This window comes from Haliotis rubra, unplaced genomic scaffold (genome assembly GCF_003918875.1).
Source record: "Haliotis rubra isolate DU_JTF1 unplaced genomic scaffold, ASM391887v1 Scf65, whole genome shotgun sequence".
NCBI lineage: Eukaryota > Metazoa > Mollusca > Gastropoda > Lepetellida > Haliotidae > Haliotis > Haliotis rubra.
The window spans coordinates 1,812,198-1,838,576 of NW_025767357.1; the positions used below are offsets into that span (position 1 = coordinate 1,812,198).

The window sequence follows — 26,379 nt, forward strand, 5'->3', positions numbered from 1 at the left end:
ATGTTTCAGCCATCCCGCAACGATAACAGTTTATACGTGATATATAAGCAATTAGTACCATATAGTCATGTCGACTATGGACAGTAAAACAACTCCAGTATCGCACATCTGTATTTAATACCAACATGTAACCATACCCAGAAGTCAGTATACACAATACAATATGGACTATAGATGCCAGGAGCTGAAGGTAGGTCCCTATAAACAGGACCATGGTGACTTCAGTACTTTAGGATATCACCTGTATTTACAGCATCGCTGCAGGTGTTGACGTTTGCCAAGCATAAAACACATAGTCTACGACCAAAACAGAAGTGGACGACTAGATCTTGGGTACATTTCAAGCTGACAGTGAGTTTGCAAAATGGGTAGGTGTTAGGACAACCTTCGAAACATAACCAGCAGGCGTGAGAAGATGAATCACAGACACAATTAAGACATTTACAAAAGGAAGGATTATTAAAATTTCGTTCTCGACTCTGATCCCTGATCTACTACCCAGATTGGTAGTGAGAAACACACAATGTAAAACATATTAGATTCACTGGTTTACTTTAGACATTATTATCAGAATATTCCTGAAACAGTGATGATAAATAATATGCTTTTAAAGAATGTATTTCACAATTCATCACTATTTCGTATTTTTCAGGTGAACAGTTGTCTGTTTGCATATGTTACTGACTGGTGCTATTGGTTAGGCAGGATATGGTTACCTTTTCATTCTTTGATAGTCATTCACAAACACATGCTCTGTCATCATATCTAGTGATTGTCTGGTCCAGACCCGACTGTTCACAGGCCGCAATATACAGCTGGAATACTGTTGAATGCAGCGTCAAACAAACACATACTGATGATAGTGTCACAGTGGTACAGCTGTGCCGATAGCAGAGATTTCTTACGGGTGTGGACAGGGTTTTGTCATTGTTATTTACTGAATATATTGTTGACCTGGAGAATCAGTACAGTCCACGCATGGCATAGAAGAAGAACATGCTGGCAACAATGTTGACAATGGTGAACACCTTTAAGCCGAGTCTATCCAGCATGGCAGCGATGTCCGACCCAACAACTACTTTAATCCCTGTGCCTTCTTCATGCGTATCGGGAGCCTGGTCAGTGGTTTTGACTTTGACTATGTCATCAGCAAGGATCTTGATCTTCTTGTCTTGCAAGAGATACGTCAGCAAGCGGGTTGCCCTTATGTACCTTTGGTCTCGGTGGTGGAAGGCGAGGATGACAACGGTGACGATGGTGGCCACCATGCTGAGAAAGACTTCAGTAGCTAGATAGGCACTGAAGTAACATACTCCGTCTGAGTTCTCAGGAAGAGCATCGTTGACGAGTGTGAGGAACACAGCATAGGAAAGCATAACAGAGATGCAGAGGGTGATCTTCTCTCCCGAGTTGGCAGGCAGAGCAAAGACGAGGGAGTTCAATAGAGACAGAAACACTATTGGCAAGATCATGTTGACAATGTAGAACAGGGTCTTACGTTTTATGTTTAAGGTGAATTCCACCCGGAAATGTCGGCTTCTGTGTTGCCAAACCTTTTGTGGAACTATTTCTTCAAGCTCCCACTCCCCATTTTCCTCATAATCCATGTGCAATACTGGTTCTGGAGCTAGATCAAGGTTTACAATCTTCTTTTTACAGCTCAACGGCTGCAGGATCAGCTTGCAGTACTGGGTGTCGAAAGGGTAGTGACGGACATCTACCTTGCAGTAGGTCTTGTAAAAGTCCCCAGGAAACCATATTATGGTACCTGTCGACTCCAGATAGACTTTCAAGTTCATGTTACCAATTTGGCCGTAATTGGAAACGGCATTCTGCACGATGACGTCTGGGAGCCAGAGCTTGTCTGTTGGCACATAGATGACCTCCGTGTTGTATTCCTTCGGATCCCATTTGAGAAGAGGCTCCTTCCACGTCAGGCCAAACATGGCTGACAGACTTAGAACTTGATCCTTTTCGTTGAGATCCACCAACGAGTTAATTCTCATCCAGATGTCAATGCTCCAGTTCAATGAATTGTTTTGGTTTGGCCAAACCAGAGGGTCGTAATTCTTGAAGATATCTTTAAACAGCTGACTCTCGTTCTTTGGTACAGGCAAAGTTTCGGGGCCCGACATTTTTGCATGACATACTGAAACAAGGACAACGAGCACACCCAGAAACATGTTAAATGAACTGATGATGTCTTTCCCAGGCGATAGCACGTCTATGATTAAAACGTTGGGTGTCTCCATACATCAGGGAGAATCGAAGGTACTTTATGTCAGAAGTAACCCTTTTTAAGAAGATGCCATCCGTTCGTATTCTTCATATTTACAAAGAGCCAAGTGTTATTATTCATAATTGTACTTCATTAATGCCATGACATCAGCGATAGCGACAATAGATAATATTTAAAGTACAAATATTACCCCTTGGGAAACAGTAGACTTGTCCTCTCACAATGTGCAGAGGCTGTGGGAGCTTGAAATATAGGAAGCATTATCTCAAACTAAAGAAAGGTATTTATAGCCCTAACTGTTGGTATTACGTGATTCACTTTGTTTGTTCAGTGCGATAACAAATGCTGAATCGTTATCTCCCGTCAAACTGTTGTTGATGAATTTACTTTTGCCAGTAATGAGTCTTTGAACGAAAGCTTGAAACAGAATCGTTTTGTCAATACTGCACTTGCACGACTATCGTGCTAATTGTACAGTATTGGTACGTGCAGACATTAATGCATATGGCAAACAGTTCGTTTGAAATCTCAAGTTTGGATGTATGCTTTTGTTATTTTCATAATACTTTAATCGTAACAGTTAATAAAACGGAATTTGACATGTCAAAACACGGTGCACCCTTACCAGCGTGGATGCACATTCGTGGAGATCATGGAAACGCGAATCACTTGACTGAATGCCACGATTGAGGAATCCAAGCGACAATCAGCAGTTATTTATAAAATTATGGACAGAGATGATATCCTGGTTGTAGATGCTGCTCGACAAATACAACCTTTTCAGTTAAAAACCACAACGCAAATAACGCGAACGATGATTCCAGCAGTTCTAGCAGGGTTGTGGAATCAGCCTCCAATTCTGAAGAACACAGAATTAGAGAACATTAAGTTGTTTTTTCCATACGATTATGAGTATATACGCCCAGATTAGTTTTTGAAATGAGTGAGCATCACAGCACGAATCTATGACAAACTATACTAGGCCTACTGAAAAACAAACCGGAAATGTTGAGTTTATCATTGCAGTGAATTCTAATTACCATTGATTTATCTACGTGTATAGTGTTTTCAATACTGGGGTAACACAAACAAAAATCCTGCTCTCATCGATTTCAGTTGATACATCAATAAGCGAGGGAAGATAGTTTCCTGTAGGCAGATCTCTGTGTGTCTTGCACGTGTTGAAATGTGGAATTATTGTCTTTTAGATTTGTGCTACCACTTTAGGGTACTGCTCAGATGAATATTTACAAATATTTTTTCATATTCGTGATCGTATTTTAAACAGCTCCCAACCAAAATAACTACGAGGGCCTATCAAAAGTGTTGTGCCTAAAATACTTCTGATATGTGCATGATAAAAATAACTGTATGATGATAAAGGTTTATATCATTTACATAAACGTAACATAGACATGCACATGTCGCTAGTTTCCGGTCACATCTAATCACATGTACACCTAAATAAACCGCAGAAACGGATAAGCTTCAGTAGAGAGCATTCGTAACTACTCGTACATTCCCGAATGCCGGATGGCGTCTCGTACCCCTCGCGTGGCCATGTTTACGACTGGGCCCTGTCTAAACGCAAATGGGCATGGATATGAAAATAGTCTAGTACTATTACCAAGGAAAGAGAACTCTGAATTTGCAAACATGGCTCCTAGAATCAAGGATAATCTACAGCATCTTCTATTCTTCCTGCTAAAATATTCTATGTCCCGTGGGCAAAACAGCAATATTGTCATTCCCTTTGTAAATATGTTTCAGTGTTTAAAGTTGCTGATCTATTAGCTCAAAGTTTATGTTTAAATTGTGCTTTGCATAGTTTAACGAAGTTACAAAGTTCAACAGGGCCGCCATTTCCATGCTTCGAAATGCGTTTTACTAGGCGCGATTTCATTGGTTTGCCACGTTTCTTGGCAATAATGGCGTACGATAGGGTACAACTCTTCTTGTAGGTCACGGAAAAAGGCGAGTAGTTACGAATGGAGTAGAGAACAGTTATAAAGCGTTTGGTCCTCGAGGGCCAACCAGCGAAGCACATTGAAGAGCGATTGACAGCAGTACGAGTACCCCATGAGACTCAGTACTCGTACGCGGTCAATCGCTCTTCAGTGTGCTTCGCCGGGTGGCCCTTGAGGATCAAACAGTTTATGACTGCTCTGTACTCTAGCGTATCCATTTCTGCCGTTGATAACCCCTCGTTTATTTAGGTCTTACCATGGTAACATTTGAGGTGGGATGGCAACTGTATTCCAGTTCCCACACGTGCTGAGTCAAAGGTTTGCTTCATACATTCCAACTATCAAGATACAATTAGTATGGATTTTGTGTCAGTATTTATTATCAGATGATTAAAGCAATCCTTTACAGTCTTTACTCTGGCAATTGGGATGTGCATTAGCTGCTCTCGCTAAACATCCATATATCTAAAGGATCATGATGGTTTTCTGTGCGTGAATAAGGACTTCCTTATTATAAGAGTAAAGCATGAATGATATACTCGCCCATAGTGCAAAAGTAATTCTTGAGTTACGCGTGTGCTTAGAAGATGCCAGAATCTGTGGAACGACACCCATCCTTTCTTCCTGAACATCTTCTTGTAATAACGGTAGTCTTGGATGACGCTGATAGCTGGTGACTGCTAGAGAGTTATGTTGTGAGCTACGAAGCCATCAGTACCGTGTGTGGACCCTAACACTGTTGCTTGGTGGTGGAAAGCCGGTACTACCTGATGATGCCCATCTGATAGGTTTCCATGGACATTAACAAGACATGTTCCTCGCCTGTGAGACTTACCACACCAAATATGTCGACCTCTTTTATGCAACACCCAGTATAAGGAAGGATAGCAATATATGGATGAACAACTTCTTTATTGCCGTGAGAGCGACGTTTCGGTGTAGGTTCTTCATCCATATATTGTTATCCTTCCTTACTGCCCCAACTTCTAAATGCCTCTCAAACAAGTTACCCAGTATAACGCTTTCCTCGTAGCCGACAGAGGAGGATCCACCCATTTCTCCTTTGAAGAAAGAAACAATATCCATCACTGAACAATATGTTATTTCAACGTTGGAGACGCCACTGATGACGTAAGCAACACCACTGCAGCTGCTGAAGTCCATTGGGGTTAGATAACGCCTAGAACGTCTTGCTCGGATCCTGACAACTCCTAAATGCTTGTGGATGTGCACAAATTGGAGGCAGGACAGGAATTTGTGCTGGAGTGTATGTTGCATGAATATCTTGTTTCAAAAGTAAAAGACCCGGATGTCGCCATCCTGTGCATCTGTTGTGGGCCAGATTTCAAGTGTTTGAATTGTATTTTGCTAACAGTCATGATCACTATTTTATGCTTTACAGTACTGTTGAAATGACAGTAAATTGTCATTTGAAGAAATTATGTTAATGTCAACGTAATGGCCAATATCAGGTGGGTGTTATGCCCCTTGTTGAATTCAAGACGAATGGTGCTGTTCCATGTCAAAAGTCATCGTAAACAATGAACACGAATTATTACAGAACATAAAGAAATGGTGCTGACATCGCATTCGATAATAAATACCAAACCAGCAACAGCAAGGTATAATTGTTGGAACCAAAGTCAGCTTCAACCAGTCTCATATTACATTTTCCTCTGACCGATATCAGACATCAACGTGCCCACTTAGAATCAAGCTTGCTCCCAATAGGCAAAGGTTCAGTTTGTGTCATGAATGTAATGTTCCTGACCCAGGCATTATGCTTCACAGGCACAGGTTGTAACCCAATATCCTATAGTCCGAGAGTTACCCCAACAAGACGCTGGTGGTAGGTGAGAGAGTGAGTTCGAATTTAATGTTACATAGGCAATGTTTCAGCCATACCGCAATGAAAACAGTTTATACGTGATATATAAGCAATACGTCATGTCGACTATGGACAGTAAAACAACTCCAGTATCGCACATCTGTATTTAATACCAACATGTAACCATACCCAGAAGTCACTATACACAATACAATATGGACTATAGATGCAAGGAGCTGAAGGTAGGTCCCTATAAACAGGACCATGGTGACTTCAGTACTTTAGCATATTTCCTGTATTTACAGCATCGTTGCAGGTGTTGACGTTTGCCAAGCATAATAACACATAGTCTACGACCAAAAGAGTAGTGGACGACTAGATCTTGGGTACATTTCAAGCTGACAGTGAGTTTGCAAAATGGGTAGGTGTTAGGACAACCTTCGAAACATAACCAGCAGGCGTGAGAAGATGAATCACAGACACAATTAAGACATTGACAAAAGAAAGGATTATTAAAATTTCGTTCTCGAATCTGATCCCTGATCTACTACCCAGATTGGTAGTGAGAAACACACAATGTAAAACATATTAGATTCACTGGTTTACTTGAGACATTATTATCAGAATATTCCTGAAACAGTGATGATAAATAATACGCTTTTAAAGAATGTATTTCACAATTCATCACTATTTCGTATTTTTCAGGTGAAAAGTTGTCTATCCTTTGCATATGTTACTGACTGGTGCTATTGGTTAGGCAGGATACGGTTAACATTTCATTCTTTGATAGTCATTCACAAACACATGCTCTGTCATCATATCTAATGATTGTCTGGTCCAGTCCCGACTGTTCACAGACCGCAATATACAGCTGGAATACTGTTGAATGCGGTGTCAAACAAACACATACTGATGATACTGTCTTACGGGAGTGGACAGGGTTTTGTCATTGTTATTTACTGAATATATTGTTGACAAGGTAGATCAGTACAGTCCAGACATGGCATAGAAGAAGGACATGCTGGCAACGATGTTGACAATGGTGAACACCTTAAAGCCGAGTCCATCCAGCGCAGCAGCGATGTCGGACCCAAGAACCACTTTAATCCCTGTGCAATCATCATGTGTATCGGGAGCCTGGTCAATGGTTTTGACTTTGACTATGTCATCAGCATTGATCTTGATCTTCTTGTCTGGCAAGAGATACGTCAGCAAGCGGGTTGCCCTTATGTACCTTGGGTCTCGGTGGTGGAATGCCAAGTTGACAACGGCGACGATGGTGGCCGCCATGCTGAGAAAGATTTCAGTAGCTAGATAGGCACTGAAGTAACATACTCCGTCTGAATTCTCGGGAAGAGCGTCGTTGACGAGTGTGAGGAACACAGCATAGGAAAGCATAACAGAGATGCAGAGGGTGATCTTCTCTCCCGAGTTGGCAGGCAGAGCAAAGACGAGGGAGTTCAATAGAGACAGAAACACTATTGGCAGGATCATGTTGACAATGTAGAACAAGGTTTTACGCTTCATGTTTAAGGTGAATTCCACACGGAAATGACTGCCCCTGTCTTGCCAAACCTTTTGTGGAACTATTTCTTCCAGCCCCACTCCCCATTTTCCTCATAATTCATGTACACAATTGGTTCTGGAGCTAGATCAAGGTTTACAATCTTCCTTTCACAGCTCAACGGCTGCAGGATCATCTTACAGTACTGGGTGTCGAAAGGGTAGTGACGGACATCTACCTTGCAGTAGGTCTTGTAAAAGTCCCCAGGAAACCATATTATGGTACCTGTCGACTCCAGATAGACTTTCAAGTTCCTGTTACCAATTTGGCCGTAATTGGAAACGGCGTTCTGCACGATGACGTCTGGCAGCCAGAGCTTGTCTGTTGGCACATAGATGACCTCCGTGTTGTATTCCTTCGGATCCCATTTGAGAAGAGGCTCCTTCCACGTCAGTCCAAACATGGCTGACAGACTTAGAACTTGATCTTTTTCGTTGAGATCAACCAACGAGTTAATACTCATCCAGACGTCAATGCTCCACTTCGGAGAATTGTTTTGGTTTGGCCAAACCAGAGGGTCGTAATTCCTGAAGATATCTTTAAACAGTTGACTCTCGTTCTTTGCCACTGGCAAAGATTCGGAGCCTGACAGTGCGGCACGACATATTGAAACAAGGACAACGAGCACACCCAGAATCATGTTGTGTGAACGTTGAATGAACTAATGGTGTATGTCCCAGGCGATAGCACTTCTATGATTAAAACGTTGGGTGGTTCCATTCACCAGGGAGAATAGATTGAGCTTGATTTCCTATTAGAAGATGACATTCGTCAGTATTCCATCAAAACTACATCCTGGGAAAGTTGACATTGATTATTGAAGTTCGTTAATGCCCTTACATCAGCTGCAGCAAGATTAACAATAGTAATTATTACCCCTATTAACCCCCCTTCCCCGGAAATAGTGGACTTGTCCTCTCACAATTTGCCCAGCCTAAGGAAGCGTGAAATATAATGTGGGATGCATTATCGTTAGCCAAAGCCATTTATTCACGCTCAAAAGTATCGGTGTTTGCGTGATTCAGATTGTTTGCTTAGTAAAATACCAAATGCTGAATCATTCTTGTCTGACGTCAAATTATTGTCTATGAATGTACTTTTCCCATCAACGAGACACAGAGCGAAAGGTTAAAATCATTATGTCAATACTACACTTGAACGACTATCGTGTAAATTGTACAGTATTGTTATGCGCCTACTTGCAAACTGAAACTATTAAACTATTACACCAAAACGCAAAAGAATTCATTGTGACACCATCAAGTACTGAAATTGTTATACAAATAACAGATGTTATTTTCTATTAGGTAAGTTGAAAAGCAATAACAAATCACTACAAGGCAATTTCAAAGGCAGTACTAAATAGAGTGACAGTGCAAAATAGTCAGTGGTAATTGCTGTCGGTGATGATAATATTAAAAGTGGTCAAAGCAACAATGGTGAAAGCTTCCCAAAACGGACTCCTACTGGCTATAATCAGGATCATCAAACAACATCTTGTCTTTGCGTAATGTGAGGAGTCATTGAGGAACCTTTCCTCATTCTCAACAAAAACAATGTCTTACAACATTGCAAATAAAATACACTGTCATAATATGTTGAGTTATGCGTGTGATTAAAAGAATACAAACCAAGACCCTTGCGAATGACACCTTGTGGAATGGCAGCCTATTCTTCCTGAATATCTTGTAGTAATTGCCATAAAGCCTGTAGTCTTGGGTGACGAAGAGCAAGTGGCAGCTGATGTTTATGTTCTCAGTTCCAAGGGACATCAATAATGTGTGCGGACACATATATTGTCGCTTGATGCTGGAAACCCAGGACCAGCTGATGACACACACCTGTTAGGATTCCCTGGATATGTACAAACTAGTTCTTAGCCTATAACGCTCATACCATTGCCGACAAAGGAACATTCACCCATTACCCATTTGAAGAAAAAAAATGTTAGCATCATTGAACAAAGCGTTACGGCAACGGTGGAGAAACCACTGATGACGTTAGCAAAATAAATGCAAAAAGTCGATTAGTTTAAGAAAACGCAGGATCTTATTGCTCGGCTTCTGTCAACGAAAATGGCTATGGATGAACAATAGGGTCACAGGTTAGGATTTTGTGTTGCAGTGAACGTTGCAGTGAGTGTCATTTTTCTAAGGTGAAAGACCTGCATGTCGCGATCATGTTCTTCTGTTGTGAGGGCAGATTCCTTGTGTTTCAATGCATTTGTAAATGCTTCGATGTTCTTACGTTTCAGTTGCAAATCGTTTCATAATGACAGTATAAGCCCGGTAGTGAATTATATACTAGGAAACCATTTGTGCTAGAATAGTTCTTGATCTTGAGCCATTTCATGCATACAACTATTTTCAGTGGTGCATTAGACACATCCTGAAAAATCATCTATCAGTGATTACACAAACCATTCACAAACCAATTGGAACACTGAATTGTAACAGAGTCTGAACCACTTGACATTGTTAATGGTGAATGTGGTGTTTTAATCTTGGTTCTGCATTGTGGTCGCACTGCAAAACTGTTGCAATGCTTGATTGTCTACTATTCTAACAGCATGTGAACTGAACCCAGTTTCCACTGTGACAACTGGGGATGAACAGCCATAAAACTCACTGAGGGGTGATGGGGTAGCTTAGATGTAAAAGCGTTGGCTCGTCACGCCGAAAACCCGGGTTCGATTGGGTACAATGTGTGAAGCCCATTTCTGGTGTCCCCCGACGTTATATTGCTGGAATGCTGCTAAACTCACTCACTCACTCATTGACACTGCCATATTCCTAGCAATTGTCACCGAAATGACAACTGACACAGAGAACAGCTCAGCAATGTCACCCTTAAAATTTGTATGAAATACCTTGTCATCAAACGCTACCTCTTTTGACTCGATGCGAGTCCTTTTTGATAAACATGATTCCGTTTGGTTCTTGGACATTGGTTCTTGATCCTCAGAGTGTGCAGTCGTCTAAGGTGGAGCATTTCACTTTGAGTGAAACCATCCACTATCCCCATTGTCAGAATCCACAGACTGTGGCTCCTTATTCTTGATTCTCTCTTGTAGTAAGCAATATTCCTGTACAAACGTGTTTTGTCTTCTATGTCAAATATGACCTATTTTTACCAAATCAGTAAAATAGATCCATCACTCGCATTCGTTCTTCTACATCAAGATGAAACAAATCAGTGAATACCCATGTTCATTAATCCGATGGAATCGCTTTTCTAATTGTCCACACTTTTAATCCAAGTATTGATTATCTTAATGATTTTGTAGCTGTTGGACTATATCCATCCTTTGTTGCCTTCACCACTTAGCTTCATGTTTATTCTGTAGATTGACAGTGCAGGACATCGACTGATTTGGCCTCGGTTAGTGTCCTTTCATCTCTCCTCGTTTGGTGACTCATACTCAAGTAAGCTTATGTTGTTGTGCATTGTCCGATGTCCTTAGATATGTCTGTCATTACCAAACACCCCCTCAAACTGAAACTTTGTATTGTGTCATTGAAAAATTATCACTAATTTCCAAAATCTAGAAATGTTGCTCATTACTAGGTATTTATTATGCATATAATATGTTGTTTACCATATTCTAATTGTGATCTAATCTAACTCTGACACCAAAACACTACTGTTTGTATGGTATTGCATTTTTGAATGAAAGTACAAGGCCTCTGATGCTGAAACGTTCCATTGATAATGCCAGTTATCTTAATTAAGACTCCAAACAGAAATCCGTATCGTATTATACGCGGATTACTATGCCATTCCGCATGCATCATTATTTTATTTGATGTGCAGGGATCATGTACCATTGTATTGGCATATTTTCAAATTGATCAGTCAACAAGCTTTGACCAGTTGTAAGTTTCGTAGTTCTGTCATCTCCGAAACTACAAGGCCCATAATAAACCTCCTCTTAAAGTGTCTGTTTATAGTCTTCGAAGAATCTTTATCTGAATTAAATCATTGCTCTTTCATAGTGAAGGAGAGCTTGTATATTTGGAATGATAATGTATGAATTGGTTCAGTCGACGTCACAGGACATCTGATTCTCTGCAAAGAACAATTTGTCTGTCCGAACTGAGATGCGTCTGTATACACAACAGTAAAATCATTTAAAAGCAGAAATACAGTCGGTGTGAGATGAGCGCAAAAGTGTTTTCAGTTCACACATGCAGCACTACGTGACAGTTATCCTTACAATCTAAATGATGTTATTGATCACACCGCCTGTATATTGACATTGATCTCAGCTGGTCGTAGTTAAATGTGGTAATCTGGGCAGCGTTATTCTCCATGTTACGTTTCTATTACTGACGTTTCTGATTTCACCCTACTTTTGTAATGTAAAACGGACACTTTTTAATGACTATTTTTCTTTACAGAATTCAGGTGTGGTGACTTTCAGAAGGCAGTGTATAACACCCACCATATATTCATCATTAGTCAGGGCATCTGCTGGATGGTAGAAGATCCAAGAGGGTTTCACACGAGCTTCCCAACTGTATCCAACCTGTCCCAAACAGGAAAAGAAGACACTCTAATCAGATATAAGGATCTTTGATCACCAAGGTGACAATGTCTAATCTATATTTTGTTCTAGCAGCATGCATCTCGATTTGTGGTACGAGCGGTCGACAATCAGGAACTGATCAAGGTCCTCTGTACACCTTGTATAATGACCTACTGGAACACTACAAACCGTATATCAGGCCCAGGAAGAATCCTAACGATACCGTGGAGGTAGTAGTTTCTTATAGCATTGTATCAGTGGAGGCCTTGGACGAAACCACACAGACAGTAGCTTCATCTGCAGTCATCCAATTTGAATGGAAAGATGACCTGATGACCTGGAACTCAAGTGACTATGGTGGTGTACAATTTATAAATATACCTGTGGAGAAACTGTGGTTTCCGGACTTGAGTTTGACAAATGGATTAGAAGACTTATCTTTGATTCTTCCCAGCGGAGAAATAGCAAGGGTGAACGATGATGGATTGATCCAGTGGTACCATGGGATGAAGAAATGTACCAAGTGCTCTCTAGACATGACCAAATTTCCATTTGACACCCAAACATGCAGTATCAATCTCATTCAGTGGGTTACTGTAATTTCCCAAGTCAATTTGACAGCAGGTGGGGTTCACATTGAATCGTCAATGTTTCAACAAAACGGAGAATGGGAAATATTGGACAAATCAAAAGAGGTTATTGTTCATACATATACTGAGGTTTACATCCAGACGGAGCTGGTTTTCACATTCGTCTTCAAACGGAAATACCTGTATTATATCATCACCAACATCCTTCCCGGCATGCTTCTCTCCGTCCTTAACCTTGGTGTGTTTCTACTTCCGCCTGAATCAGGGGAGAAGGTATCGCTATGTATTTCCATAGTGCTGTCCTATGCAGTGTTCTTGTCTGTCATTGGAGGGAGTCTACCGGAAGTGTCAGACACTGTCAGCATCTTCAGTGTCTACCTCTTGACAATGATGTTCCTCAAAGTCGCAACAACTTTGATAACAGTCTTCGTTTTGCAAGTTTACCATCAGACCACCGAAGAAGCAGATTCCCTCTCAAACCGCCTCATGCAAAGACAAATACAAGACATCTCTAAATCAGATTATGAACAAGAGAGTACACTAGTAAAACAGCAGACGCCTTTGAAGAAGACAGGGAAACAACTCGCAAGATATTTAAACAAGATTGGTTTCACGATAGTATTTTTGCTCACAGTCATGATCACCATTCTGTGTTTTGCACTGTTGTTGAAAGAATAGTTAAATTGCCAAGTGAAGATTGTCAATGTAATGGACAAGCACTGTTTTGTTGTCCGTAATATATCTTGGCGGGAGTTATTTCCCTTGTTATTTTCAAGACCAATGCTCCCAGTCAAAATTTTGTCAATGTCGTATTAAGATCTGAAGCGAAGACCAAGTATGACTACAGAAATACAAGAAATGGTGTCGACTTCAAGGATTGACTTGTTACTGAACCAAGAGGCCCCCAGCCAGTACAATTTGACAAAGAACACAATTATTCACCCACTGTCGATCAGTGGATATAAACGTAAAACTTGTTTTATGTGGTTGATGTTTTCCTTAAAATGAGAAAATGTGACCTTACGTGAAATGTGACCTCAGTGAACATGTGACCTCAAGTGAAATTTGACCACGGAAGCTAAATGCCTCTCAAATATAGTTCGAGATCTGTAGCCAAGATTTATGATTTCGTTACCTAAATCAAAGAGGAGTGATCACCATTGTGACATCAAATCTGCAGGAATAAACAGAGCATGATGTATACGAAGATTTGTTGGATCGGTTGTATGACAGATAACGCTGAAGAGGATGTAGCACACTCTGACGGTGAGAGCTACAAGTGTTTAGCAGCATGACAACGTTATTCTATATAACGTGACGGAGGAAACAAGGGAGATTACTCTGATTGAAAGGTCAAGGTACCAGATATGTGAACATCAGTGTACAGATCAAGACATGGGCCAGTCATGATGTCACCCGTGTACATCGACTCGGCTCTCGTCATGTTTAATAATTTAACCAATAAGCCTCATCGCTATGTCATGAGAAAAACGTTTACAGTTTCAAGCGTCTTAACTATTGGCTTAAAGCCGTGAAGCTGATTGAATATTTCAAGAAAAGAGTCAGGAACACTCAATTACATCTATCTGGTGACATGATCGAAGTATGGAACATTCAGTGACTTAACTAACTGCCTAAAGCCTCGAAAGGAACAGAACTGATTGGATACTTCTAGAATGGAAAGCAGTTAACTAAACCACGTGATCAACAGGAGAATTACTTCAATGGATATACAACTTCTTTATTACTTTCTATTGGACGTTTCGTTGTGGGCACTAACCGTCAAAAAGCAAGTGGTGTCACGGCTAGTATCTTTCCGCATGGAATGGTAATGACTCGAACGTTGGAAGAGATGAAGAGTTGTCCTGGAACATTTATGGCCAACGTTAAATGTTTGATGATTGTGATTCTGTTGCTTACTTTCAATCTATTAATAGTGTATATGTACTTTGGACATTTTCATCACATATCGAGGACTTGAACTGGCTACCTTGATATCAAAAATACTTTGAACCATTTCCAGGAATGATGTTCTGGTGGCGTGTTTGTTAGCTGTAGACAAGATGGTGTGAGCAGAGCGTCCATCTTGTAGACTTGTCATTCACGTATTATATGCTACTAAAAAAATAGGGGATATTTAATAAAAGGCTGCCACAACTATTGATATTTTATATCTTTAATGAGATAAATAGTTTAACATCAAATCGTTGAACATCAGTAGAGAGTGGTCGATGGTTGTCTACGCTGACGTACTACCAATCCACGGATACCCCATGTTTAGTGGGCAGGTGACCAGATGGTGGACACACGAACACGTGCAGACACCTAGTTGCGGGTATAGTAATGTGCAGGGTTTCATGTATTCCCTACAATTTCCAGGGATTCATCTGTTACAAGGGAATGTGTGAAACCAGGGATTTCACGTAATCCCTGAAAGAGTCAGTGATTTCATGAAATCCCTGTGACCCCAGGGATTTCATGTATTCCCTAAAATTTCCAACCAAATTTATAATGCAGAGTATTTCCTGATAAAATTAATTTGTTAGGACAAGATAGAGTGTTATCATACAAGCTATTACACTTCAGCAGGACTTTAAAACATTTACAACGTATTGATTTACACTGGTTAAGACAACAGTTACATTTCTGGAAACCCTGACCACCACAATTCGACTCGAAAATCACGAAATATATGGTTTGAAAAATACCTTTTCCTTCCCAAACCCATATCCCAAAGTTCTTCTTCAACAGCGGGATGATGTATATTCCAAGTTATTTCTATGAATGGTCTAGTACTTGCGCCACTCTGTGGTGATTGCTTTGGACGTTTTGTTTATTTCCTGCGTTGTCTTTGCTTTTTATTAAGGGGGAATTTACGATGTTAGAGCTAGCCAGTAGGTTTTTTTCAGGGGAAAAACATCATTAAAAAAAATACAAATTAAACTAGCCGAAGATTGAACCTAGTTTCTGCTGAATTCTGCCAGAAATTAAAACAGGAAAAATATTTGCCAGAAATGTCTGCAGAACAATTGTTTTGCCAGATATTTTTGCAGAAATTCACTTTCAGATCCAATTTGGGAGCTTATGAACTCGTGAACACTCTAGCACCTTAATTTTTTTTATTTATTTCCTCGAAACCTTCCAGTAACATAAACATTTCTTTGTAGCTTGCTTTCTTCTGTGTGTCAAGTTGCTGGCCATAATTTAACACATTTTGCTCGTGAACGTGATAATAAGAATTGTAAATGGTTACTGTAGTTTTATCGGGACAAAAACAAGACCCGCCTCTTATCGAGAGGATTCACACAAATATAACTTCTGCATTCATACTTGAACAATGAGCTTAATGCACGTTAAGTGACATGTAATTATTATACTATTAGGTATATAAAAATATACCGACTCCTTTGGACGATTCTACCAATAATAATGTTACACGGATCCGTAGAACCAACCATGCTGGTCACAGTATTAGACAGATTCTACACCACCCAATCATGGAGCAATAATTACTTTGAACAAACGAAAAATGATTATTTAGAGCTGCGTTTCCTGTTAAAGCATTATGTATGAAACATACAACATTTGTGTTATCGTTACACTTTTTCATACTTTTGTTTTGAATTTCAAAATGGTGTACATGTGATTGTGTACATGAGTATCAACGATTGCTTCCTCTTTTCGCGAACACCTGGTGTCATCAGTGTAACTCTAATAATAATAATAATAATAGCATATTTGTTACGCGCATATATCCATGCTCAAGCATGCTCAAAGCGCACAAGATAAAGATGAGATTAATTGTAAAGAGCTACAGTTCAAAGGCTATCTTGAACATGTGTGTTTTTAGATTGGATCTAAAAGAATTTTAAGTCACAACAGTCTCTGAGGCTCTGCGGGAGACTGTTCCAGGCTATAGATCCTGCATGGACAAAGGACCTCTTTCCATACATCACTGTCTTTACTTTGGGAACAACAAGCAAGTTCTTTTCCTGTGAACGGAGAGATCGGGAAGGCGTGTACACGGTTAGAAGATTGGATAGATAAGAAGGTGCAGTTCCAGCGAGACAGCGGAAAACAAGGCATAAGAGTTTAAACTGGATCCTGAACTCGACTGGAAGCCAGTGGAGAGTGTACAGTATAGGAGTGATGTGTTCATATTTTCCAGAGCGAGTCCAGTCCAAATGCTTATAACCCACTACCGTTATAACTAAATATAGTTGTAACCGAAGTTCACTGTACGTGTTAGCGCTTTGAACATGCACACGTGTGTGTAAACAGGCGCTTTATTAATGGCCATTATCATGTATGTTACCACGAACTAAACACACGGTAATCACACATGCAGTGTACACCATCAACCTAGGCAAAATGTCCTCATAAGTATTGACAATATACAGCCAAGGACGAACAGACTTTTACGCTATGTATCGAATTTGTACATCCATTTAGATGACAATATCTTGTGTTTGCATTTATGTGTTATAAGAGTAAAATATACTACTCACACTTTTCTAAGGATCGCAAAAAATTCCCAACTTTACTTAAACATTGATTTATAATTTGAAATTGTATCCATTTAAAACTGGATAAATTATAATATAGTAACCCTTCTTTAGGCAAACAACCACTTTAATCTAACCTTATGCACTTGATACATGAGTAACCATAAAAATGTTTTTCATGGCACCAATCAACCATTTTGCAAATCATGGAACGCGTCATTTACGAGTACACAACACCTGTCAATAGCAGGTATGGGATCCACAAGATGCAGTGACATACTGAAACCTAGAATCCATGCTTACAATAAGCTTAGATATTTAAACCAAATTAGACCCCACATCATAGTTTTCTGTTGAATCAATGATTTGATTCTAATCAAAGTGTGAATAGTATACATAAAGATCGGTAGCTTTACAATATTCAGAAAATACCCATCAGAATTGATGTTTCCATGTGTTGTCATTATCAGTGTATACACATTTGTAAAATGAGGCACAAAACTGATAAAGGTCAGGTCTATAAAATATCTCTCAACTAGATGGTTTCATTGTCCAGAGACTCAAAGGCCCGCTGTTGTGGCTTTTAATTGTCTCTTTGATGTTATAATGGTACTCACGAACCTGCATATTGTGATGATTGAATTTCAGAATCAAAGAGACCCAACATGGCGTGAAGCTTTGCGGTCTTAATTCATGGGGTCCATTTGTGAGATGTTATAGTGGGGGCATCACAGGGGGCGGCATGGTAAAATGCTATATTGTCAGAATCCCTGTGCCGACATGGTGGGGTGCTATCTTGTCAGAATCCCTGGGCCAACATGGTGGGATGCTATCTTGTCAGAATCTCTGGGCCAACATGGTGGGATGCTATCTTGTCAGAATCTCTGGGCCAACATGGTGGGATGCTATCTTGTCAGAATCTCTGGGCCAACATGGCGGGATACTGTATTGTCAGAATCCCTGGGGCCGACATGGCAGGATGCTTTATTGTCAAAATCCCTGGGACCGACATTGTGGGATGCTAACTTGTCAAAATCTCAGGGCCCTGCATGGTGGAACGCTATATTGTTTTGGAATATCCAGGGACCACAGGTTGTCGAGTTGTATTGTTCGTGATCGCATCGAATCCTGTGATGTATACCATGACTTTACAGAAAACTTCATAATAGTCACCATAGTAACAGGATGTAATTTATATAATCTTCCATTCAGAAACTGAATCGCGTTTATCGGGGCATCACGCCAGTGTAAACATTCACGAAGGAGACTTCCAATATTTGAGTAATCACAGTGCATGATTTACATCTGCACATTATTGCCTTTCAGATAAGCTACCGGAAAACACAGATACCTAGACCCAATCGATTAACATTAGAGACACCAACACCGTCCTGTAAATAGTGTGTATAATGGATATTGATATTTGATTCATTGCTGTGTGACAAAATGAAGCCTATGTACAGCTATGTACATGGAGACTGATTCTTCACATATCTCCTGACTTCGACTGTCCTGCTAAAGAGCTTTTAGCTTTCAGTGATCACCAACACTGTTGTCCTACTTTCAAATGTTTGAGATAGATGATGATGATGATACCTAGATACCAACATTTCTCCTGGTCAAACGCTGACAATTACCAGTGTGATATGACGCTGCTTTAAAGTCGATGTGCACGTTTGTTTCCCCGATCTCTGCTTGCGTTGATTAATCTCTGATTAACACTGTGTGATCCTTAGATGCTTAAGATGTACCTAGAATTCATCCTCTGTCTGTGTCTGTGTGATACATTTTGTCTTCAGTCTGGTTCTGATCAGGGTCCTCTGTACAGCTTGTATAACGACCTTCTGGAGCACTACAAGCCGTATATCAGACCCAGGAAGAATCCTAATGAGACAGTAGAGGTTGTGGTTTCCTACACCATGACATCAGTGGAAGCCTTGGAGGAAACTACCCAAACAGTTGATTCATCTGGATTCTTAACACTTCAGTGGACAGATGAGCTGATGACCTGGAACTCAAATGAGTATGGTGGTGTAAATTATATAAACATACACGTGGAGAAACTGTGGATCCCGGACTTGAGTTTGACAAATGGATTCGGCGGCCTCTCTTTGATATTACCCATCGGGGAAAAGGCAAGGGTATGGAGCAATGGAAGTGTAACGTGGTTTAGAGATATGAACAAACATACAAAATGTTCTTTAGACATGCGACATTTTCCTTTTGACACCCAGACATGCAGTATCAATCTCATTCAGTGGGTCACTGACATAAGACAAGTCAATATGACTGCAGGTCTGGTTGAAATTGAACCGTCAATGTTTAAAAGAAATGGAGAATGGGAAATAACTGGAAAATCCAAGGACACCTTTATTCATACATATAGTGAGTATATGGTTCAGACGGAGATTGTGTTCACGTTCGTCTTCAAGCGGAAGTATCTGTACTACATCATCACCAACATCCTTCCCGTCATGCTTCTCTCCGTCCTTAACCTTGGTGTGTTTCTACTTCCGCCTGAATCTGGGGAGAAGGTATCGCTGTGTATATCCATAGTGCTGTCCTACGCAGTGTTCCTGTCCGTCATTGGAGGAAGTCTACCAGAGGTGTCAGATACCGTCAGCATCTTCAGTATCTACCTCCTCGCAATGATGTTTGTCAAAGTAGCTACAACTTTGCTGACGGTTTTAGTGTTGAATACTTACCATGGAGATTCGGAAGAACAGTGTTCCCCGCCAGAACCAAATAACCAATACGATGATACTCTTTCCAATAGGTTAGAGAGGAGAATATTGAAGAAGGGGAACAAAGAGCTGGCAAAACGTTTAAACAAAATCGGTTTCGTCGTTATATTCTCCTTGACAGTTTCTGTTTCCATTGTGTGCTTTGTCCTACTATTTACACAGTAGGTATTTAAGGTTATTATTGGTTATATAGAGAACATCACCTCGTGCCATTTGAAATCAAATATTTCAAGGTGAATCATTAATAGTAAAAAAGTAAAAAGTAAAGTATTTATACAGCGCCTTTTCCAACATCTTTGCTCAGAGGGGCTTTGGCAAAGGCTTTGTCAAAGAAGTGAGTTTTCAAGACACGCTCGAATAGTTCAAGGTCTTCAATGTTCTGGATGTTTGGTGGCAAGTTGTTCCACAGACACGGTCCTGCTTTAGAAAAAGCTCTGTCACCGAAATTCATTTGTTTCTCGTCAGTGGAATGTCTAGCACAGGAGTTGGGTCTCAGTGCTCTTCTGGGATTGTAGAGTAAGATCAGAGAGTTGAACACAAAGATGAGAATCTTATACATGGTTCTGTATCTGATGGGGAGCCAGTGGAGAGCCTTAAGTACTGGACTGATGTGTTCTGTGCGTTTGGTCCCAGTAAGTAGGCGAGCAGCACAGTTCTGGACTCTCTGTAATTTGTGCATTGCTTTCGCTGATGATCCGGAAAGGAGACTATTGCAATGGTCTAAGCGTGATGTCACAAAAGCATGGACGAGTGTCTTGACTGCTTTCTCACCAATGTACCTTTTGATGAGGCTGCTGTTTCCTATATGAAAGTAGCTTACAGCATCAGAGTGACGCTCAAGGGCCAGAGAGGACAGCACCAAGGTTTTTAGCGTGTGAACTTGGCCTGATATCGCTTCCCCCCACTTCAGTGGCTGGAATTGAAATGGTGACAGTGTGAACTTCGATCCAAATATGAGAAGTATAAAACAAATTATCAACGAGTGTTCATATACATGTATTACAAGATATGATACAAGACTGAGGAGACTTTGTGAAACCATATTTACCCCCTAGGCATATTCACTTCTTAGAATGGCATTTATCACTTGCTTGATAGCGGTGTTAGTAGCTACACATAAAAGTCGCTCATATTGATAATAAAGAAGTTGTATATCCATAGAACTCTCCTCGTTGTTCAAGCATATTCAGTTTACAACAATACAGGCAACAACACCTGTGTGTCATTTGACTGTGATGCCATGGCAACTGATGATATCACAATGGCCTACAAAGCATTGTGGTGCAATCTGTTCTGCCCAAGAGATGTCTCCAGAAGAAGTAAGGTTTTATGACAATCATTAATGATTAGTTCCTGTATTTATCCCTTAATTTGTAGCAAATCTGTACACGTGTGTATTTGAAAATAATTATTCAGGTATATTTATGTACAGTGTATATGTATGTTTGGATTCAAGAACATTATCAAGTTACTTTAATGAAGATTCCCTTTTGTTAGAATTCGGTGAGATGGCGGTATGTGAGATGTCGGCCCACACCATTACACAACTGCCACCAAAACTGTCCACTTCCTGTATAGAGTTTCGAACTTAACCTTCCCCATCCGTCTGTACGGAGAACCAGAAAACGTAACTCGTCATTATACCAAACATCTCCATCTCCATCGCTGTCGCGGCCATACTTTGTGTCTTTGACACCAATGACGTCGCAGCCGACGATGCTGGTCTGTCGCCTGGGGCGATTACCTGCGTCGTGAATACGGTTCCTTTCTGTTTGGCCTGAAATGGCTCTGGTGAGTCTAACACCTAAGCGACGAACCTGTATGAACCTGTTCTGCGCAGCAGTTATAACACGTGGTTGACCGGATTTGGGAAGGTCCAAATTTGACGGCTGATGACGGTTCCATAGTAATGGTGCTTGGCAATACATTGAAACCTAACTACTTCCTAAACCGAGTCGCCTGTCGGCAGATATCATTGCTGCTTTAAGCTACTGGCATGTTTTTAACTTTTCACTTGCTGTACAACTGTGATGACAAACGAATGAAAACCCATCTTTTTCATTGGCCAACAATTCATCTTGCACGTTCGTTTAATGTTGGTGTTTTTGGCCGCAATATATTCTACCCACACAGCAGAATAAATGTGAAACTTTACAGAGATACAATTTATGTGTACTGTGTATTCAAAATTAAAAATGTGTTCAAATTATGTAAGATATTTTGACATATATGTTTGATTCCAATTTGACAAAAACATTTTGAGAGTTCACGTTCAATTCTCATAAACAACTGCACCTGTGCTCGGTGATCATTTTGTGTTCAGAATAAAATATTTTCATATTAAAATTCGCTTTGACAATAAATCTCAGCGCTGATTTCTTTGTATTTTCTTTAAACGCGAGGGTGCATCGTATTTCATTTTATAAATTATAGTGGGAGTTACTTAACCGTCAAAATCTAATTTCAAAATATGCACGATGTATCCGCCTCATCCCTCATGTTCTGAGGTTCCACTACACTAAATCAGTATCACATGCTCCCTGCGCGAGACCCGTATGTAAACAAGTGAAGAGAGACAGAGACATGTGACAGCTGTGATTGGATGAAATAGTGTAAGATGTTTGTTTTTTAAAAGCACATCCAACCAGTAATTAAAACTGACCACAATTTTAAGTATTTAGTGCTGCCATTTTTATCTCCATCACTTATGCTTATTGTGTGTACAGATATTTTCCAGTAGGTGACACATGGGTACAATGTGTGAAGCCCGTTTCTGGTATCCCCACTGTGATATTGCTGGAATATTTCTAAAAGCGGCGTAAAACTAAACTCACCCACTCACTCTTTGTTCTGGATACGTAGTGTTTCATTATTGATCTTTACTCCTGTCAAATTGATTCTAACTTTTCATTTCCCTCACTAAGAGTTAACATTGACTACTAGAGAATATGATATAAAATCTATGAATATCATAACTACATGTGTATTGATATTACGTCATAATTAGGGAGTATATATGTCCAGTAAGAAGTTAGGCCTGGAGAAGCAAAATACGATTTCTCTCGCGAGGCGTTGGGGTACCCTAATGGTTAAAGCGTACCGCTCGGGTACAATGTGTGAAGCCCATTTCTGGTGTTACCCGCAGTGATATTGCTGGAATACTGCTAATAGCTGCGTTAAACCATACTCACTCACTCACTCAAAACATAGCTACTGTTGTACAGTGGTAGTAGCAATGTGGTACATAGTTCCATCTGTTGAGAAATAGGTTTGCCCAAAGATGTAGTAACTGATCATATTTTATGTTTCTGTGATTGGTGTTTGACGCCGTATATTTTATATACTATAATATCACATGCACTATCAATATATCACTGACATTCCAACACCTGAGAGTCGCCGCTTCCGACAAGCGGGGCGGTGGGGTAGCCTAGTGGTTAAAGCGTTCCTCTCGTCACGCCGAAGGTCATGGTTCGATTCCCCACATACAATGTGTGAAGCCCATTTCTGGTGTAACCCGCTATCATGTTGCTGGAATATTGCTAAAAGCGGCACATTAAATGAAACACCGAGAACAAGTAGGGTTGGTCGAAGTTAACACTCATCACGTACAGCACGTGCATTTGCTTCACTGTTCCAACTATTGCGCTTACTCCCTTGTAATACAAAACAATAATAGCGATCTGAAACTGGGATCGTTTGTTAAACAACTTTTATCCTAAGGTGAATACAATTCCAAGTTTTAAATGTTAAATTTGTACTTTTTGTAAGACTGTCATGTCCAGGTACAAGTCACGCAAACTCACTTTTTTCGCGTAAAAAATGCGTTCATTAAATTATATGTTGGTCAAACCTGTCACCAAAATGATTTAGCAAGGTAAAATTGTCCTTGGCATGTCGACGTTTTCATGCAAACAGCTATAGTTTTAAAGTTCTGCCAAAGACAAACCACGTTTATAAAATGTTCTAAAGTCCCTGCTAAATGGACGCATGAAGTTACGGTTTAGAATTGACCTTCACCAACCGATGTTTGTCGTAAGAGGCGACTAACGGGATCGGGTGGTCAGGCTCGCTGACTTGGTTGGCACATGTCATCTTATTTCAATGGATCGATGCTCATGCTGTCGATCACTGGATTGTCTGGTCCAGACTCATCATATGATTCATAATGGTGTTAGGATCTACACAGAAAAAGTCGAATATATTGCAATAAAGAAGTTGTCTACCCATAAAAGATGTTCCTCTTCATCATACCAGCTTCTAAATTCCACTTGAAGGAAGTTGATGTAGATTATTTATATCCTTCCATCACTCAACGTAAATATTGAGGGAACACTTTTTCCTTTGACGTACTTGTTGTCTTTAGAATGTACACTACATAGCCTGTCGTTCTTTTCGTGAAACTGAAATGTTGAACTGACGACTCGTATTCTCCGTAACCATGCCCTCTGCAGAGCTTTATTCACAGGAAATCTGTGCAACGATATGTATTTTCCATCGATTAGTTTCCCACGATGATTACTACATACGCAACAATAATGACGCTTTGACGATACTTCCATTTTGGATTTTCCTCTCCGGAAGTAACATTCGTTGTTTTTTTAGCAAGTAAGAGTTTGACAGGGGAGACAACTTTCAAGGGAGGTAACAACCCTTATTGAACATGGCTATAGCTGGAGCATTGTGGTAGCAGAGATAAACAAGAAACAAACACAAGTGTACCCATGACCACACAACCTCTAAACAATATTACCGAATAATAACGTTTGAGATCTTCATGACCGCCTCCGTGGTGTAGTGGTTAGAGCGTCCGCCCGGAGGGCGGAAGGTCGCGGGTTCGATCCCCGACCGCGTCATTCCAAAAGACGTTAAAATATGGTACTTGTTGGTCCCTGCCTGGCGCTCAGCATTAATGGGTACAACAAGGACTGGTCGGCTCGGAGTCAGTATAATGTGTCTGAGTGGGGTATTCATGCTTCACTGCGGCATGGTATCTCAGTGAGCTAGCACTATAAAACCAGCTTAAGTCTGGGCTAGTACAAGCAGCCGCACCTACACATACACACGCATGCACGTCGTCATATGAGCGAAATATTTTCCAGCGCGACGTTAAACCCAATTTCACCTCACCTCACCTTGAAATCTTCATAGAAAGCGCGTCCTGAAATATTCCATTTGCAAGTTGTTGTGACATCGCATTCAGGAGCTGGTCGTTTATTGATGAACATTAGCTTACCTAAATAAAACCCATTAGGTTGTTTCAATATCATCATTCTCAGGTTATAAAACGTATTGATTTCATGTATTAACAGATTGCCGTTACAATAACATTCGGAATGGAATATTGACAGTCTAGTGTGTAGTTAATGAGTATGATAGAGGATTACCCTTTACAACGTGTTATCTGATGCACACAAACAGGTGGAGCGTGAAGTACACTTCCCTTTCCATTGCTTTCATTTGCAGGATTAAAACCAATTTGTGATGAAAGTTACATTCCGTTTCAGGAGTAAATGCACTGAAAACATTGTGTCAGTTGATATATCGAAGGGTATGACTTTGCGCTCCCTGGGGCGTTGGGGTGGCCTGGCGGTTAAACGTCACGTCGAATACCCGGGTTCGATTCCCCACATGGATACAATGTGCGAAGCCCATTTATGGTGTCCCCCGCCGTGATATTGCTAGAATATTGCTAAAAGCGGCGTAAAACCATACTCACTCATACACCTCGTGTTCCCTGCTTTACGGCATCACTGCATCATTACAGCGTCACGACAACGTTCCCATGTCAGTATTTATATTAAGCCATTACTGACTGCACTTGAGGTTGATCCAATGATTTAAGGATCTTGAATATGTGAAATTCACGGAAGTGAAACTCTTAATTCTAACTTCAAACTTGAACAGTTTTGCTCAGTAATATAAACATCCGTAAAGTGGAAAATATACAACTTCACCTCATGAAATGACTCAGTAATGCATTGACATATACACTTCAAATTCCACTGTCAAATCCATCAGTGAGTTTATTTGTTAAAATTATACTGTACTATAACATTGGTGCAGTTGTTTAAGACAAGGAATGGTATACACTGCTGGGTTGAGAGGTTGAAGGCATATTGGTATGGGGTTTGTACACAATACGTAGGGGAAGTAAGAGCGTATATTGCTCACATAAGAAGTATTAATGGTTTTGATGTTATGAAACTCTTCATTGAAGCGTCCCTCAAGATCAGCAATAAGTGTGTTCTTCTGAGATCTGGTCAGGCTCAATATCGGTGTGGGCGATGACAATATGAAGCACTTGCTGTTCTACTGTGTTAGTAGTGTTATGTGGCAATGTTATTCATTATGTAATGATGTTCCAAGTGTAATACATTGTAGAAGCGATATTCAGCGAGGGGCAATAGCGTA

The 26,379-nt window shown here is 40.4% G+C and overlaps 6 protein-coding genes across 6 annotated transcripts; 2 read left to right on the forward strand and 4 right to left on the reverse strand.

Annotated features, from left to right (window-relative positions):
• Nucleotides 1-962: 962 nt before the first annotated feature.
• On the reverse strand, nucleotides 963-2,135 carry LOC124257122 (acetylcholine receptor subunit alpha-like 2). Its single transcript, XM_046691112.1, has one exon. It carries the CDS (start codon nucleotides 2,133-2,135, stop codon nucleotides 963-965), a length of 1,173 nt encoding a protein of 390 aa, XP_046547068.1.
• Nucleotides 2,136-7,018: 4,883 nt separating this feature from the next.
• LOC124257123 (CHRNA7-FAM7A fusion protein-like) lies at nucleotides 7,019-7,561 on the reverse strand. Its single transcript, XM_046691113.1, has one exon. The coding sequence runs from the start codon at nucleotides 7,559-7,561 to the stop codon at nucleotides 7,019-7,021; it is 543 nt and encodes a 180-aa protein (XP_046547069.1).
• Nucleotides 7,562-7,620: 59 nt separating this feature from the next.
• On the reverse strand, nucleotides 7,621-8,238 carry LOC124257124 (neuronal acetylcholine receptor subunit alpha-5-like). Its single transcript, XM_046691114.1, has one exon. It carries the CDS (start codon nucleotides 8,236-8,238, stop codon nucleotides 7,621-7,623), a length of 618 nt encoding a protein of 205 aa, XP_046547070.1.
• Nucleotides 8,239-11,926: 3,688 nt separating this feature from the next.
• Nucleotides 11,927-14,856, forward strand: LOC124257152 (neuronal acetylcholine receptor subunit beta-3-like). Its single transcript, XM_046691147.1, has one exon. The coding sequence runs from the start codon at nucleotides 12,192-12,194 to the stop codon at nucleotides 13,392-13,394; it is 1,203 nt and encodes a 400-aa protein (XP_046547103.1). The 5' UTR covers nucleotides 11,927-12,191; the 3' UTR covers nucleotides 13,395-14,856.
• Nucleotides 14,857-18,742: 3,886 nt separating this feature from the next.
• LOC124257125 (acetylcholine receptor subunit alpha-like) lies at nucleotides 18,743-20,199 on the forward strand. Its single transcript, XM_046691115.1, has one exon. It carries the CDS (start codon nucleotides 18,958-18,960, stop codon nucleotides 20,128-20,130), a length of 1,173 nt encoding a protein of 390 aa, XP_046547071.1. The 5' UTR covers nucleotides 18,743-18,957; the 3' UTR covers nucleotides 20,131-20,199.
• Nucleotides 20,200-20,236: 37 nt separating this feature from the next.
• LOC124257126 lies at nucleotides 20,237-20,644 on the reverse strand. Its single transcript, XM_046691116.1, has one exon. The coding sequence runs from the start codon at nucleotides 20,642-20,644 to the stop codon at nucleotides 20,237-20,239; it is 408 nt and encodes a 135-aa protein (XP_046547072.1).
• Nucleotides 20,645-26,379: the final 5,735 nt, after the last annotated feature.